This window comes from Vanellus vanellus, assembly GCF_965231255.1.
Source record: "Vanellus vanellus genome assembly, chromosome: Z".
Lineage (NCBI taxonomy): Eukaryota > Metazoa > Chordata > Aves > Charadriiformes > Charadriidae > Vanellus > Vanellus vanellus.
In genome coordinates this window covers 34,741,042-34,758,053 of record NC_138908.1, presented here as the reverse complement: position 1 = coordinate 34,758,053, position 17,012 = coordinate 34,741,042, and the positions used below count along the sequence as shown (strand labels likewise).

Genomic DNA, 17,012 nt, shown 5'->3' with positions numbered 1-17,012 from the left:
CCAACTGTGTTGCTTCTGCAAAGTAGGTTTTGTTTGGTTTTGTGTTGTTTTTTATTTTTTTTTCTCCCCCTCTATTTTGTCCTGACTGTTTAAATGTTCATCTTATCTGAAGTAAAAGTGGCTTTTGAATATGAAATTTTGAAAATGATAGAAAAATATTTCCTTGGGTCTGGAGGAAGAAGAAAGTCCAGCTGCATTAAAGGAATGTGTCATACATAGAATTGACTCTTAAAAAGCAAACAAAGAAATAATGCCATTAAAAACAAAAAAAAACCCTTCTGAATACAGAAGCTGGATTTTGACATTGTTTCATGGACACTTAAATGAGCTTGTACAATATTAGCAACTGTAGAGGAAGCATTTCAGATAAAGGAAATGTTTTGAGCTTCTAACATCATCAACTAAGTAGTGCAGCTGCATTTGCAAAATCATGCAAATCATGTGTAGGGGAAAAAAAGGCATTCATAATTCAGATTATTCATGCATGCAGATTTTGTGATAGTTTTACCCCTTCTCTAATCTTTATGTATCCATGACAACACAACTTGTTCGCATTTCATTAGCAAAGCAGTTAAAAAGTGAAGGTTTTAATAATATAAAATTAGCAGATCTACAAGTATTTTGTAACACATTGTGCCAAAGCTATAAGCATGAAAATGTATAGATTAACACTGAATGACAACTGCTCCTCATAAAACTAGACAAAGAATTATAAAAATTGTCATATTGTCCAGCTTATTGTACCATGTAAAATCCAGACTGACTTCTTAACCATAAAATAAGCTCTTTTGATTTTAAATGACACTTTGATTACTTGAAAAAATACTTATGCTACTTCAAGTCTTCATTCTAAATATGCAAAATAAACAAGGAAAAGGGGAAGGAAGTAAATGCTAGTTGCTTGCTTTTTCACTGTGGGAAACTCTTAAGCAGACTATTCCTTCAACTGTAGAGGCTTAATGTAATTGCTTGATTTTGCAGAAACTTTTTTGATTTCCCCTTTTATAATCAATTCATTTGTAAAATATCTGCACATCATTATCTGTTAAAGGGACATGTGAAAATAGATTATAATACTATACTTAAGCTAAATTGTGAGTTTGGAGCTAAAAACCAGTTCCAGTGCTGCTAAATTGTGAAGGTAGAGCTTTATGCTCACCTGTAGTTTGCTCCTGAAGAAACCAAACTTGCAGCTGTGGAGGGAGAATGAGAAGGCCCCCTTCCTTCTGCTTTTTATTCTCTTGAGGCAGTCCAGAAGCCAAGCATAATGAAGACATTTGCTGTCCTCTCCAACATGTGGGGAGATGTAAAGGGAAAAGATGGAGGCACTCCTCCAGCCTGATGACTCTCCCTTTTCACCCCACTTCTTAACTTCAGTTTATTGTTAACTGATCAGCAGAATTTGGATTCCTGTATTACTTGTGAGTAATCTGGCAATCTGACAATCCCTTAGATTTCTTCTTTAGCATCCTGACCATATCACAGGAGATAAGATTGAAAAATGCCTCTTGTTGCACAGAGTTGTCTGTATACGTGCTGTGGCTTTTGCCCTCAGTGCCTCATGCGTACTTGCGTGATGTTCCTGATGCACCCTGTGCAATTAAATTCACAAATTCTGTATAACAGTCACGCTATGCCCACACCATGTATGTGCACTGCCTAATCCTTCTCCAGCTAGTGTCCTCTTTTCTGGACATTTCTGCTAAGGGTTCTCAAGGATAGGAAGTTTTGGGAGAGATGGCAAAACCCACTGAAGAATAAAGAATAAAAAAAGGAATAAATTACTGGCCTCAGCCTGATTCCTTTATGATAATCCACAGAAAGCAGCAATACCACAGTGGCCTCTAGTGGGTTGTATGGCCTTTTGTGTTCCTCCTACAGTAAGTCTCGGGCAGGCCCATTAAACTGGGTTTCTGAAGAGGAAGCTGTGCTAGGGCCAGAAAGGGGTGGTGGCTATCAGAGACATTGTTTGCCTTTATAGGCTGCATGCAGCCTTGGACCTGCTGTTGGAAAGTACTGGCTTAATAGGTGGAATTTACTTAGCGTCTGAAGTGTGTTTGTGAATAGTGTTGTGGGATATACAATAGGGTGAAGAGTTCAGTATTTGTTTAGTATGGATATGCCCGTTAATCAAATGGGAAAGCATTTAAACAGTAGCAAAGGAAATGGAGTAACTGAAATATGTATAAACATCACAGAGCAGAGAGGGATTGGAAATTCTTGTTTTGGATGGCAAAATGATAATCATCTTAGAAAACATGGCCCTAAATTGATATACTAGTTTATACTGCCACTATATATGGTAATGAAAAAGACATGTGATTTCATTTTTCAGGGGACAGCTCTGAGGCTAGGGACCTTCTAATTACTGTTACAGAACATCTAGGCTTCATGGAATGCTTCGTTTCAGAGTAGTTTGTCATTGTAAAGATGTAGACAAAATGGAAGGAATTCAGCAGTTAGCAACAAACATTGTCAAAGTCTGGCAGGACTGTTGAGGACAGATAGATGAATTTAAGCATGTGGTACATGGCTAAATCCCAATTGAGGAGATGGGGAAAGGGAGAGAAACTGAGTGTATAAATATTTGAATGACGTAAATGTCAAACAGATTTTTCTCTTGTACACAGTGGTATAAACAGAAAGGATGGAGAAGAAATGAAAACTCTGTGCTGTGTATCTGAAGAACTTTGCCAGTGAAAAGTAATGTAAAAGCACTGATTTGTGAAAGGAATAAAGGAAGTCCTGTCTCTGGAGAGAGTAACCAGGGTGGACAGGAGGCCTTAGGAAAGAAATCTTGTCCTGATTTTGGTTAGGATAGGGCCTTTTTGATTGTAATGTCCATGAATTGTGTCATTGGAGAAGTCATAAAACATTTTGACAGGATGTCAGTGCAGTTCTGTAATGCTGCCTTTTGAGTTAGTTACAACATATTTCTCAGTTGGAAGACTGTTCCTTTTTGTCTCTTACAACTTTCAGTAATAACTTTACCTGGAGGTGGTGGGGAGGAGGTCTTTGGGCTACAACTTTTGTTATGTTTGTTTTAACTACCTGTGTATCTGATCACTGAGTTACTGAAAGAAAAGAAAACTTACTTATCAGCTTTTTATCTTTCAGTAAGCACATCAGTAAATTGAAGGGGGCTTGCCTGCTTGCCTTTTTTTTTTTTTTTTTTTTTTAAAGTCATGGCTAAAAGTAATGTTTTCTAGACTAAAACCACTACCAGCCATTCCTGCAACAAAATAGGTTAGTATACAAGGAAATGTAATACTCATTTCAGGAGTACTCTCTATAGACTTTCTTTTCAAATTTTCAAATTACAGACAACTTCAGAGCAGGGATTTTGATTGTCTTTGTTTTGCACAATTATCTGAGTTAGCTCCCCAACTTTAGTAAAATTCATAAATAAATTGAATTGAACTTCCAGGTGATCAAAAAATGAAAATGACTGGCAGAGAACAATTAAAAGCAGGTCTTTCACGTTGTGTTGATAGCTACCATCATTCCAAGCCACTTCAGCAAAATGCTTAGCAGAGTGTACTGTAGGCTTCATCATAGATAAAGAATGTGCATTTTCAGAAGAAAAAGAGACAATGTAATATTTTTTTTTATAGTGCTTTCAACATTGTAAATGCTAAAGATTTCTTTCTGTACTTGTTTCTGCATATGTCATATATAAAGATGAAGTTGAAAACTTCCAAATGACATCAGATTGAAGCTCCCAGAAGTTAAAATCAACTTGGTATTTCATTGAAGCTTAGCTTTTAATATAAAAGTAAATCCTTGCTCTTCTAATCCAGTGTAATCTAATTGCAGTTGATGAGTAAAGAGTCTCCAGTCTCTGTTGGAAATGATGCTTACGTTGACCTTGATCGGCAGGTATCTAAGACTAGATTTTCTTTTCCTTCAATCATAGCACATCAGTAGCAAGTAATTTTGCTGTATTAAGAAGTGTGTCTTTTTTTTTAATTGTGAAATGGTTTTGTGGGAAATTCAAATAAGGATTGGAAAACTAAATTTCAGTATTTCAAGTCCTTTTGCTTTACAAATTGAATTTAGCCATTTTGTGTATTTAAAAGAGAAAAAAACTCAATTTGGAAAATAAAGTTCAGCTGTTGACAAAACTGCAGACTGGTGCAAATTTTTCGATATTGAGAAAGAAGGATAAAATAATGTGTAATATTTGAAGAAAACTTACTTTGCCAGTTCCTACTTCCAAAGTAGGTTTAAAAAAAGCCCATAGATTTGGCTCAAAAATCCTTAAAGCAGTCGTGGGAACTATTACAATATACAAGAGAATTTTTCAAAAAGAATCCTTCCCTATCTGATATATGTAAAGAATATGCAAAACAAATTGATTTTTTACTAGCTTAACCTCATGCTAACACTGTCCTACTTTCTCAGTTTTTTTTCTAATTGAGAAGTATAGTACAGTGGTGTTCCTTGTGTTTCTCTACCATGTGTTCTTTGCAGACGTATGTAAATTCTGGCAGAGGGAATTGATTTCTGTATGTCTACAGGCCCTTGAGAACTAAACTTGAAAAAATTAGATACTATGATGCCATTTGTGAAAGGCCGTCTGAAATTCATCATATATAATAATACATATCTATATATATATGCATAATATGCATGCACCTGTTTTATCAGGCCAATTTTCTTATAGCTGTTTTTTTGTTGTCTTAACTGCACTCATATGCAAACACGCAAGATACACATCTTTGAACATAAAGCCTTTGAAGGGAAATATCTGAATATTTCCTAATGCTTACAAGATTCAGTGCCCTTTTTCAGAAGCGCAGACTTCTCCCTCACTGTGTTGTATTCCTGTTGTGCACTAAGAATAGCTTCCCATGACTAGAGAGATTTTACCCTTATTGTCCATTCCCTGTATTCCACCTTCCAGTCCTTTCTGTATTTGAAAAGTAGACTGAAAAGTGAAATTATGTGTTCTTTGCATCCGTAAAGAAAAGTGGCAGTGACAATTTTTTCAGTGTATAGAGTTGATGAGTTCTTCAGAGCCAAGTTCTTCTTTTGACTCAATTCATAGAACAGATGTGATGATTCTGATACATTTTTTGTAAGACCAAATATTACTTTTAGGTATGTTTACTTTTTACTATCACACAAACTGAACAGTAGTCATATCTGCTTCTCTGTTTCTTTGTGAGAGCAGAATTACTTCAGTTTTCCAAAAATTTAATGTATTACCTAAATGTAGAAATAATTTTACGATGTCACGTAGTTCAGAATATTTTTAGACACTTCACAGAGAGTGGTGAAACTATAAATCTTTGTTGTTCATGGCAGCTGAAGAAAACTACAGAAGAATTAAATGAAGCACTAGCAACAAAAGAAGAAATCGCCCAAAGATGTCATGAGTTAGATATGCAGGTAGGTTTGCTATATTGTACATATTATTTTGGAAGTGGCGAAGAGATGTGTTAGTTTTTAGGTGGCTGAAAACAGTAAGTATAGTGTGGAAACATATTTTTTAAAAGGGAGATGAAAATTTATCAGTAATTATTTTGCTTTACTTGTGCTAGCAGAATGAATTTCATTGTTTTCTTACCTTGATGCAGTGTTGCCAGTATTAAGATGATTCACAGTAACAAGACTTATTTTTTTTATTCAGGTAGGAAGGAGTTGAGCTGTGTGGTTCAACTCTTGCATTAGAGAACTAATAGAGGTTATGCTGCTGCAACAGTTTCAGTTAAGAGTTAAATCTCAATCAGAAATCACTGTAGTCTGTAAGCTGTGTATGGATTTAGGCTAAGCCTTACTGTAAATCAAGCATACCACATCCAGAAGACATGAGGAGTGTAAAGTGGAAGCCTCAAAAGGCATTGCCGTTGCAACCCTACTTTGGAGTATAATTCAGGTTTTTGCCAAGCTGTTCAATAATTGTTTTGCTGATTTGTGTGTCATGGTTGATTTTGGTGTATTTGATGATTTAATGCTTCTTATTGAAGCATTTCCTTCTGTTGAGATGTTCACATTCCCTCTCTTCCCCTCCTTCTCCTGCATGTTAATTCTATTCTATTTAATAATATATGAACCCATGCTTCAGCTGTTGTTTGAGTTGCAGCACTTGGGGTTCTTTGCACTACTGCCTGATTTCACAACATTGGCGGAAAATGAGTCATGTGTGGGACTGTGTTGCTGTTTCAGGTCTACTTGCAATTGGCCACTCGATTTGAAAAAAATAATTAGGAAGGGCATAGCCATCTCTTGGGTATCCAGACCTGGATATTCTGTGTGATTGATAGACATTGTTTCTTTTAGGAATCAATTTTAGCAGCTTTGCTGTAGAGTGCTAGTTTTATTTGTTTGTTGGGAAAGTATGCAGACTTTATTATAACAGAGTTGTTCTTTAGATGCTTCTGCGAAATACAGTTAAGTGATAAATCTGCCCCTAATGTTGCAATATGTTGGTTACATCACATAGCAATTGAATACCTATTAATGTTACAGTATATTCTTGTGGAATGTGATTATTGAAGCCTGTGTGTTTCCATTGGTGGGTTGTATTGATGCTTTATTATGCACACGAAAAAAAATTCTCTTTATAGCTGGATAGCTCAGTTATTCCAGTTTATGCTTTTATTACAACAGGTTGCAGCCCTCCAGGAGGAGAAGAGCAGCTTGCTCGCCGAGAACCAGATTTTGATGGAACGTTTAAATCAATCTGATTCTATTGAAGATCCCAACAGCCCTGCAGGTCGTAGGCACTTGCAGCTGCAGACACAACTAGAGCAACTCCAAGAGGAAACATTCAGGTAGAAAAGCTATGCTTGGTTAGATTGTTTGTTTGTAGCTGGCAACAGACATGACTTATACGCTTCTGGTCCTGATGGCAATTATGAATTAGTGTAATGGGTGGTATAACCACATTAGTGAAGTTTTTACAGTGATGCACATGTTACGATTTACCTCTTTACAAGCTCCAGCATGAAAAAAAGGCATAATTTCTTAATGCTGAAGTGCTGTATACATGTCACTCTCTACTCTGTGAAGTTATTTTGAATTGTTTGTGTGCAATCATTTCACCCATGTTTTTCAAAATCAGTGAGAATGAAAAGTAGCATGCTTTCCTCTATGTAAATTATTCTGATTGTATTTTTAAGGTGTAGGAATTCCTACCTGAAAGTTTGCTATGGGCAGTACTACAGGTGGTGTTATTATACAGCAAGGTGTATCCTTTTCTGAGTTGAAAACAAATTGTTTCATATCTGAAACTTGGAGATTATCCACAAGTGAGCTGTGCTCTTCATTTGCATTTCCTCAACATGTGGAAGGACACTTCCTCTTTAAATGTCTTGCCTGGTCCTTTTGATTGTTGCTTTCAGGCTCTGTAGGCCTATTCTGCTGAAGAAAGCTGGTCCATTTCACCATCTCCTTTTCATTCTTGTTCCGTATCCTTTGTGAGTGAAACTATGGTATTTCTTTACACTAGCAGTTTTTCTTCTTTTTCTGTCTTCTTATGGTTGCCCTTTTCTAATTGTTATGTCAGCTGCTATGTAACTTTCCTTTTTCACCTGTTTTGCTCTTTTTCCACTTCCTTTTGCTAAGCCTCTTTCCTGCATGTTCAGACACACCCTCTGCCTTCAATTTCTTGAAAAATGTTCAGTGTTTCTCTTTTTTTGTTTTTTTTTCTTTCTATACACTGACCACGTAAAGGAATGATATAGTGATGTCTCTTATGTCCTCTTTTATCTCTCCTTATTCATCTCCATGCTCTGGAATGATTCCTACCTCAGTTTATTATCAGTTACTGTTTGAACAGGTTTTCTCCCCAGATGCAATATCTGCACTGCCTGTTACTCTAGTTTCATGTTCTGAAGGTCTTTCTAAACCCTTTTCACATGAGACTCATCTCCCAGCCTCCTTTACCTCCTTCCTCTGCTTTCATAGCATGTGGTTTCTAATGGCAATTTGTGTGTGTTCCTTCTCCAGCTCTACCTGACCAAACACAACATATGTACAGCTTAACTGACGTCCAGTGTGATACAACAGTTTTTCTCCCAGTCTGGCCTCTTTGACAGTTCGGGTCTATCACAATCCAAATCTTTGTTGTATATGGTTTAGATGACCTACTGACTATCTCCATTCTTGTAGATTCTTTTTGGACTCTTTGAATTAATGGATAAATACCTTTTTTTCATGCCCGTACCTCCTTTTCTGGATTGTTCTTATTTTAATTTCAGATCAAAATGACAATAGGACTTCATGATCCAAGTTGTGTCCTCTTCCATGTGTTCAAAATGCTTTAACAAAGTTTCTCTTAGTTATTCCCTTTGTTCACTGCCAGATTAATGCAGCATTGTCTGTGTGTACTGTATGCAAGTAGTTCATTCCAGAAACTTTGGTCTGAGTTCTTTACATACTAAGTAGATAACTAAATGCATGACCTGTTTTTTTTTAGAGGTACTGGGCAGGCACAGGTTCTTTATAAGTGAATAAATAAAGCCACCTTGGGGAGAGCCCTTACAGCATTTAGAATATCTGACAGGTCAATATTGTTGAAGGTGTGTAGGAGTTGAACAGCTGAACAAAGTCCTTGGATAAAGATGTCATGCTCAAAATTTGTATGCCCCAAGATGAAAGAGGTGGAAATTTCTGCTTGAGCTTCCGTTGTGAAAAATTACTGTGACAGAAAAACCTCAGGATTTTTCTTTCTGTGAACATACATTACCTCGTGATCTTCCAAATAGAAAGACTGATATCAAATTAGGAGCCTCAAAAAATTCAATCTGCTTCTACATTTTTGTATAAGCATATTGATTGGGCTGCTGTTCTCCTTCACTGCACCAGAAGGCTGTTTCATGTGTTTTTAGAGAGCATGATGATCAGGAAAAGTAACTGTGGCTGAAGATGAGAAATTATTTTCTGTTTGACTTCATTTCTACAGATTAGAAGCTGCCAAAGATGACTATCGTATACGCTGTGAAGAACTAGAAAAGGAAATTGCTGAATTGAGACAACAAACAGAAGAGCTTACTACCTTGGCAGAAGAGGCTCAGTCTTTGAAAGATGAGATAGATGTACTCAGGTAAACTCTGTTCCATTAATCCTTTTTTAACTATTAACTTTTAATCTATATAATTTGTGTACTTAGTCTTCATTAGCTTTTGTTTAAATAATTGTGATATTAAATATAAAAGCTTTCTCAATGTCAGTGTTCTTTCAGATCCTCCAGTTAAGTACACAGACCACCACACAATTCTGCTTAAGTAAATGAGTATTATGTACTTACTAGTATTATGTATGTATTAGTATTACGTATCTAATCAATAACTATTAGTAAATTTAGTAGTCCTACACCATCTCATGGTCATAACAAGTCACTCACTAGTCTCTTCAGTATTCTCTACTCACCTTCATCAGGCCTTGGTCATCTGTTCTCATCAGGGAACTAGACCACTTCCTTTCCTGGGTTTGCATTATTTGAACTTTGGGTGGTGCTTTTGATAATGCTAATATGAACAACATTTGTTACAGTTCTCTTTGCCGCTGGATTTTAGCACCCAAAGTTCTCATGACTTGATGATGCTAGGGGTTTATAGGGTAGGGAAACCCTTTTTACTATGGAACATAATCCTTCAGTAGTGGCGTCTTGATGCCATGGGTTATCCAGAACAGTCTAGCAAGGCTTATTTTAATACTGCTTTTTCTAATTCACCAGCAGCTTTCTACCAAGGCTATCTGTCTTTACCTCCTCTGTAATTAATATAAGGAATGAACCCATCAGACTGCACAATTCCATAAAATATCTGTGTGGGCAGCATGAGTTCAAAAAGTAAGTCCTTGGCCCAGGGAGAGGCTCTGCACTTCATGTGTGATTTGGGAGATTTGGCTTGCCCCAGTGTCCCATAAACTGACCATCAATTCAATGGAGGATTCTCCAGATTTCATAGGAAATTGAGTCTGTCAATCAGTTGGTTCTAAAATGAAACTGGGGACAGTAATAGTAGTGGGGGTGTGAGTGATTGGGAGTGAGGGCTATCCTGGAAGTGCATCAGATGGATTGAAAAAACTCTGAAATATTATGAACGGAGCCTGGTGTTTCTTTTTTTTTTTTTTTTTTTTTTAAAGTGTCGTGGCTTCAGCCCGGCTAGCAACTAGGACCATGCAGTTGCTTGCTCATTCGCCTCCTCCCTCACAAGTAGGGTTGGGAGAAGAGGGAGAAAAAGAGGGGAAAAAAAAACTCGTGGGTTGAGATAAAGACAGTTTAACAGAACAGTAACAGAAGAGGAAAATAATAACAATAATAATAATAATAATAATAATGGTAAAAGAATATACAAAATAAAGTGATACAACACAAGTCACTCTCACCACCTGATGGTTGGTTGCCGAGTCTGTCCCAAGCAGCAATTGTGCATTCCTGCCCCCTGGGCAACCCCCATTTATATATGGACTGTGAAATTTATGGTATGGAATATTTCTTTGACCAGCTTGTCCTGTATATGCTCTCTCTCAGCTTCTAAGGGAAGCTGAAAAAAAACTTGACTAATGTAAACATTATTTTGTAACAACTAAAACAATATGTGTTATCAATATTATTCTCATACTAAATCCAAAACACAGCAGCTACTAGAAAGAAAATTACCTCTATCCCAGCTGAAACCAGGACAAGAAGGATTCAGGCTCAAAGCTGTTATGGTACTTCCATGTCATCAAGTATATGCTGCCCAGGAGATAGATCTTTATGATTTTATTCCTGGCTATTGTTCAAACAAATTGAAGGGTAGAAAATTTTATATTTTACCCTGTAAAATGCAGGACTGTGGATCAATTTAGAATTGAAAGAAAATGGGTGGGAGTGAAGGTGCTTTAACTATTATTTTAAGATTGGAAGCAGATAAGAAGGCTGTATTAGGAAGAATGATAGTGTCTAAAAATACCTTCATCAGCAACTCTTTGAGCTGACAAATAGTTATGGGAGGGAAAAAGACAAAAGTAAAAACATTAGTAATAGGAGCATACGATTACTTTCTTGTTCTCCCCATGATGTCTCAGAATGTATTCTGCATTAAGGCAAAATACTGAGGAAGCTTCAGGACATTTCATTTTGTTAATTTTCAGAGTACAAATTTGATACAAATCTGTCCCTCCAGGCATTCTTCTGATAAAGTAGCCAAGTTAGAAAGCCAGGTAGAGTCATACAAAAAGAAATTGGAAGACCTGGGTGATTTGCGACGGCAAGTGAAACTCTTAGAAGAGAAGAATACAATATACATGCAAAATACCGTGAGCCTGGAAGAAGAACTAAGGAAGGCCAACGCAGCACGCAGTCAGCTGGAAACATACAAGAGACAGGTGAGAACAGATATCATCAATGCAACAGTTCTCTGTATTGTTCAACACTTTGTCTTCTAATGTGGCTAATACCTCAAAGTAAAAAAGAAATTATGAACAAACAGCTCCTTGTGTTTAGAAGACTTCACAGAATCACAGAATTTTCAGAGTTGGAAGGGACCTCTAGAGATCATCTAGTCCAACTCCCTTGCTAAAGCAGGATTGCCTAGAGCACATTACTCAGGACCGCATCCAGGCAGGTCTTGAAAATCTCCAGAGAAGGGGACTCCACAACCTCCCTGGGCAGCCTGTTCCAGTGCTCTGTCACCCTCACCGTAAAGTTTTTCCGTGTATTTGAACAGAACTTCCTGTGTAGTAACTTGTGCCCGTTACCCCTCGTCCTGTCACTTGGAACCATTGAAAAGAGCCTGGCTCCATCCTCCTTCAACCCACCCTTTAGATACTTGTACGCCATAATAAGGTCTCCCCTCAGCCTTCTCTTCTCCAGGCTAAAGAGTCCCAGCTCTCTCAGCCTTTCCTCATAAGGCAGATGCTCCAAGCCCTTAATCATCTTAGTTGCCCTTCGCTGGACTCGCTCCAGCAGTTCCCTGTCCCTCTTGAACTGGGGAGCCCAAAACTGGACACAGTATTCCAGTTGTGGCCTCACCAGTGCAGAGTAGAGGGGGAGAATGACCTTCTTCGACCTACTGGCCACACTCTTCCCTATGCAGCCCAGGATTCCATTGGCCTTTTTGGCCAATTCAATGTTTTGTAGGTACTACCTTTGCCTCCTTTCCTGCAATTCTTATCATTATTTCAAGTTTACATTAGTTTGCCAATAAACAGTATTTCTTACTTTTAAAACATCAACAGATGTTAAGTTTTCTTCTCAAATTATTCCTAATTTGTATTCGGTAGTTGGGCTTGAATTAGAGCCTCTTTTTTCAGAAAAAGTATCTGCTTTTCACTTACAAATTTCCAGCAGTGAGGAACACACCACAGCTAAGGTAAGTTATTCCTGTGGTTAAGTAACTCTTTTGTTTTTAAGGTTCTAGTTACATCTGAATTTGTCAAGTTATGAAGAGGGAAGGTCCCATATCATCCTTGTTGTTTGTACGCACCCAGCTGGGTACAAAATGTGTCACCAGCACACTCTCTGGAGTGAAAGGCCTCCTGCTTATCAAAGTGCCATGTGATTCTAGTTCTGTAAAGGTAGAAGATCAGCTTGATCTTCTCTCTGCTTCTATGCTACATTGACAGGACATCATTCTTGTTACAGGGCCAGACAGAGTGTGGTTCGTCAGAGTAGTAGTGCCTGCTCTGTATTTATGCCTGCTCATGGCCTCGAATGGTCATGGCACAGAGGTCCCAATTTATCATCTTATGACAGAATAGAAATACAGAAACAACCACTAACAACATTGCAAGTGCACAAGCAATGTGTGTCCCTAAGGCTTGATAGCTTTTTCCATGCACCTTAGTTACTGAGACAACTAGCTTCAGCCTCTATGGGGTAATTGTCAACACAGCCCAAATGATTCCACCAGAAAAAAAGAACTTGGACAAGAAAAACGCTGAAATAACAGACAATCAAAGGGAAAAGTGAATGTAGAAAGCAATGGCCTTTTTTTCATACATGAGTTGTATCATGTTTACTGGCAATAAATATTTTGCTCCACTGAACAGCTAAGCATGTGATATAGTTGTGTAACCTCGACATCTGCATCTGATAATTCTTGTTTCACCAACAGTAAGGATTTTGGAAAGGGCAGACCCATCATTTGTGCTGCAAAAGGACTCCTGCTTTTCTTCATCATTCATTGTGTTTTATGGGTAGGATTTAATGCCTGAGGAGCTGTTCCTCTACAGCTCCTCTACAATACAAAACTATTTCACTGACTGAGACTGGAATAAAGCTCAGGTGTCTCATGGTGCATATGAGTTTTCTTCACCTAATTACAGTGCCTCAAAATGAACACAGTGTCTGTGAGGCTGGGCTTCTTTTTGAGACCTGCCTGCGAATCATAAGCTGTCACAAAGTTAATTTCTGGGAATACTAAATTGTGCTATAAGAATTAAGCCAGGTATAAATAAGGATTCTGATGTTATGTCACTGCTGAGCACCACTGTGGCCCTGTAGTGGAATGTGTCTTGTCTGGTGTGGGAAGCATCCAACCCCACTTATGATGGTGCTATCAGAGGAGTTGTTTCTTTGGCTTAGGAGCTCTGTACTCTGCAGATGAAAGTGCGTGGTTCAAACTCCTATAGTGATCTGCAAGGAAATCGCATCTTCACCCCACCCAGCAGTTTCTGTGAGATGAGGTTAGTGGTGAGAGATGTAATAGCATTATTTATTTAAGAGGTTTTGTTCACTTTTCTGAAAGCAAGCACAAGCATTTTCTAAGAAACTTTTTGTTGTAGCATGAAGAATTGAAACGTGAAGATTCCAGGATTAATTTTTGTGATTTTAATTCAGCCCCTTTGTGCATGTGCATTCTGATATATTTTTAACAGTATGTCTTGATTTTCTTTGCTGCAAGATTCCTGCTCTACTCATTCCACATGTCAGATAATCCTCAGTAAATGTGATGGCAGTTCATTTTTTTTTTTTTTTTTAATCCTCTGCATTACCATATAGCTGTATATCTTTCTATACACTCCCAAGTCCTGATTTAAGACAATTTGTTTCCTGCTGTGTTTTCCTACATACCATTACCATAGCATGAGTGATTACAAACATAATGCATTTGTTTCCATTTGAGGTGAAAATATACTTATTTTGCAAGTGGTAGAACAATCACAGGTGCAGGCCTGAATTTTATTTTTATACTCGCAGTTATTCTTGTAGCCCCAGTGATAGATTTCACATCTGAGAAATTAAATATTTTCATGTGAACATTTTGATTTTTTTTTTTTTTTTTTTTTAATCTGAGAATCTCAGAAATGGCAGGCCTGTACTTTTTTGCAGCCTTTAATTTAAGAACAAGAAGAGCAAGGTCCTTCTCTAAGACTTAAGACCATGCAGATTTTTAGGCCCGGTAGTTATTTTGCTATCGCTAAACACATTGGAAATAAAAGGTAATTAGAAGCATTAGACAGTCTTAATGTAGGTATGGCTACCGCTTTGCTTCACAGTTTAAGTTAATCACTTTCTCTGTAATCTAAAAGCCATGAAAAAGCCTTCTTATGAATTGCTTCAGAAGCAGCTGTACATCTTTAGCTGAGTCTTCATTCAGCTTTTGTGCTTGCAGGTCAGTCTTTATTCAGCTTACTTGCTTCCAAGCTCTCTGCAGTACTAATGTTCTGGGAGTGAGCCTTTGCTACTAAAGGCTGAGAGTTTTGAAAAGGCAAGACTTCACTGATTTGCCTCCCATTCACTGATCGTTTCTGCTCAGTTTTCAGATTTCTGCTTGTTTAATTTTAAAAGCTCTTCACTGATCTATAGTGAAAAGTATACATACGACTTTATTAGCAATGTTTTGTTCTGAAATAAAGGAAACTGTGAGCCTGTGGCTGAATCATTATATTAGTGTATTAAAAATGATTAGGAAAATCTCAGGTTAAGAAATGTTACCTGACTGCACAAACTTGTGGTTGAATTCTGAGTGAGGCTTGTGAAATAGAGTTAACAAAAGGTGTAGATAATTTGCTTTCTTCAGAGTTTTTTTTCTTTTTCCTAGGCTTCTCAGACTGCAGGAAGAATTTTTCTACTTTTTCTAAGCTCTTTGAGCCATAGAACTATATAGCTTTTTCCTGCAAACCATGCTTGGTTTAAGATGTACTGAAAATACTTCACAGTTTTTGCTTCTTTTGCTTGTGCTGAGACCTAATATTTGAATGCTGTTCATTTTGCTGAAACACAGAACAACTGATGAAAGCAGTTTTTAGTATGTTGTATAGTTACCTATTTCACTTGTTTACAACATGACTCATGGTGCATGGTAATTGGCTACTTTGTCTTGTGTATTTTGTTTTAATATTTGCAGACAAATTATTGATTCTTGTTCTCACAGGCAGTTGAACTACAAAACAGGTTATCTGAAGAATCCAAGAAAGCTGATAAATTAGATTATGAATGCAAACGACTGAAAGAAAAAGTAGACAGCCTCCAAAAAGAAAAAGATGTAAGTGCCAAGGTGTTATTTTTTGGTAGTAGTGATGGCAACTTTTTGTCCTTTATAACACAGAGATATGGTAATTAAAGTTAGCCATTTACAGCAAGATTTTAAATTAGGAAGTCTTTTTTCACTTAAAATTTTCTAATGTTTGTGTACAAGTTCCTTTTTAAACCTAAGAACTGTACAGCATGGAATAAGGTGACTGTACAAAAACACATACAACCCATTTTTAAGAGGAAAAGCCTTCATATTTGGGATCTGAAGTTGTTTCTTGACCATTTACCATGAGAAGTTTAATAAACAACCAGGGTAATTGTAATGTATTCTGAAAAACTATTTAAAGTAGGGTTTCTGCAGTATCATCCTAGAACTAAACTCCTGTTGCATTTTTTCTAAAGCATTCTTTGAGGTACCATCAGTATGCTTCTTTTCATGGAGTCATGACTCAGTACTGCAGCAAGAAGCTTAGGAGTCATGTAGGGGGATGTGTCCTTTGTGGCAATCTGGCCTTTTATAACAGCTCCTTATTGATCTGTTGTACTGCCAACACGGAACACACACGATGGATACCGGTCTATTCCCTTCCTTGCTGTCATTGACTTCTAGTGATTCCGCTATTAATTGCTCTGTCCTGTCTTGCCAAGAATGATCCTTCAGACTTCTCTTGCTCACTATTGTTTCCCACCAGTTTATTTCAACTTGTTTATTAAGAATGTATACACAGGTGCCTCAAACTACCTCAAACCAAGGCCTGCACTTTGAGTTAGCAATTTCTTAGGCTTGTTTTAAGTATAAGTCCATCTATCTGTCAGTCAGAATCTCTGTAGGCTTTTCCATCACTTGTCATATCTCCTGTCCAATTCTTTCCAAGATTTCCAGCCCCTGCACTTGAATAGTGTTTGAACTGAAAGTTTTCAGCTATTTTTGGTTCAATAGGTCTTTGATTTTTCATATCTTACTATATTTTCAAACTATTGTGGACACTTGTTCTTGGTATCACTTCCATCTGCCCTTCAAGTTCAGATTGGAATGCCCATAGTAAATGTATTCGTACTGTGCTTTGACTTTCTTTCCTGCTCTTTATTTAAAGTCTGTTTTTCCAGTGGTGTTGTGTTTGACAATGATAAGGTTGTGTCTGTGGCTTACCCATTGCTTGGTGGACCATTTCATCTTGCACAAAGGATCTGAATTGCAGGCCATTGTCACATAGTTTTCTGTTTTACTCCCTGACAAGTAGCATTTTTTGGGGTGGATGTTGTTTTTCAGTACATTCTTTTGAATGATTGTGCACCTCTGAGAAGTAGAATACAGCTGAAGTCTCTCAACATTTGAATTAGTGATTCACTATCTGTGTTACCTACTCTTTCTGTTCCCTTTTATCACATATGTATCAGTAAGGTTGCCCACCACAAGTCACAAGCTCCCGAGCAGTATCTTGTCAGTTATACTTTGGAAACAGTTACTGACATTGATTTTGTCCTTGTCTTTATGTTCTGGCAAAGTGTGGTAGCGTGTTTGATATCTTCAGCTACGTAGATTGGAATTTTACCTCTGTGGTGCATTGTATGATAAGTACTAAGATAATTTAATGAG

The 17,012-nt window shown here is 37.4% G+C and overlaps 1 protein-coding gene across 1 annotated transcript in view; it reads left to right on the top strand.

Moving 5' to 3' along the window:
- The window catches only part of HOOK3 (hook microtubule tethering protein 3), an 81,379-nt gene that overhangs the window by 41,541 nt on the left and 22,826 nt on the right, over positions 1–17,012 (top strand). Inside the window, exons 7-12 of the mRNA XM_082497968.1 lie at positions 3,817–3,879; positions 5,311–5,394; positions 6,616–6,779; positions 8,912–9,052; positions 11,121–11,322; positions 15,315–15,425. Coding sequence (XP_082354094.1) covers positions 3,817–3,879; positions 5,311–5,394; positions 6,616–6,779; positions 8,912–9,052; positions 11,121–11,322; positions 15,315–15,425 — 765 coding nt within the window. The remainder of the gene's footprint in view (positions 1–3,816; positions 3,880–5,310; positions 5,395–6,615; positions 6,780–8,911; positions 9,053–11,120; positions 11,323–15,314; positions 15,426–17,012) is intronic.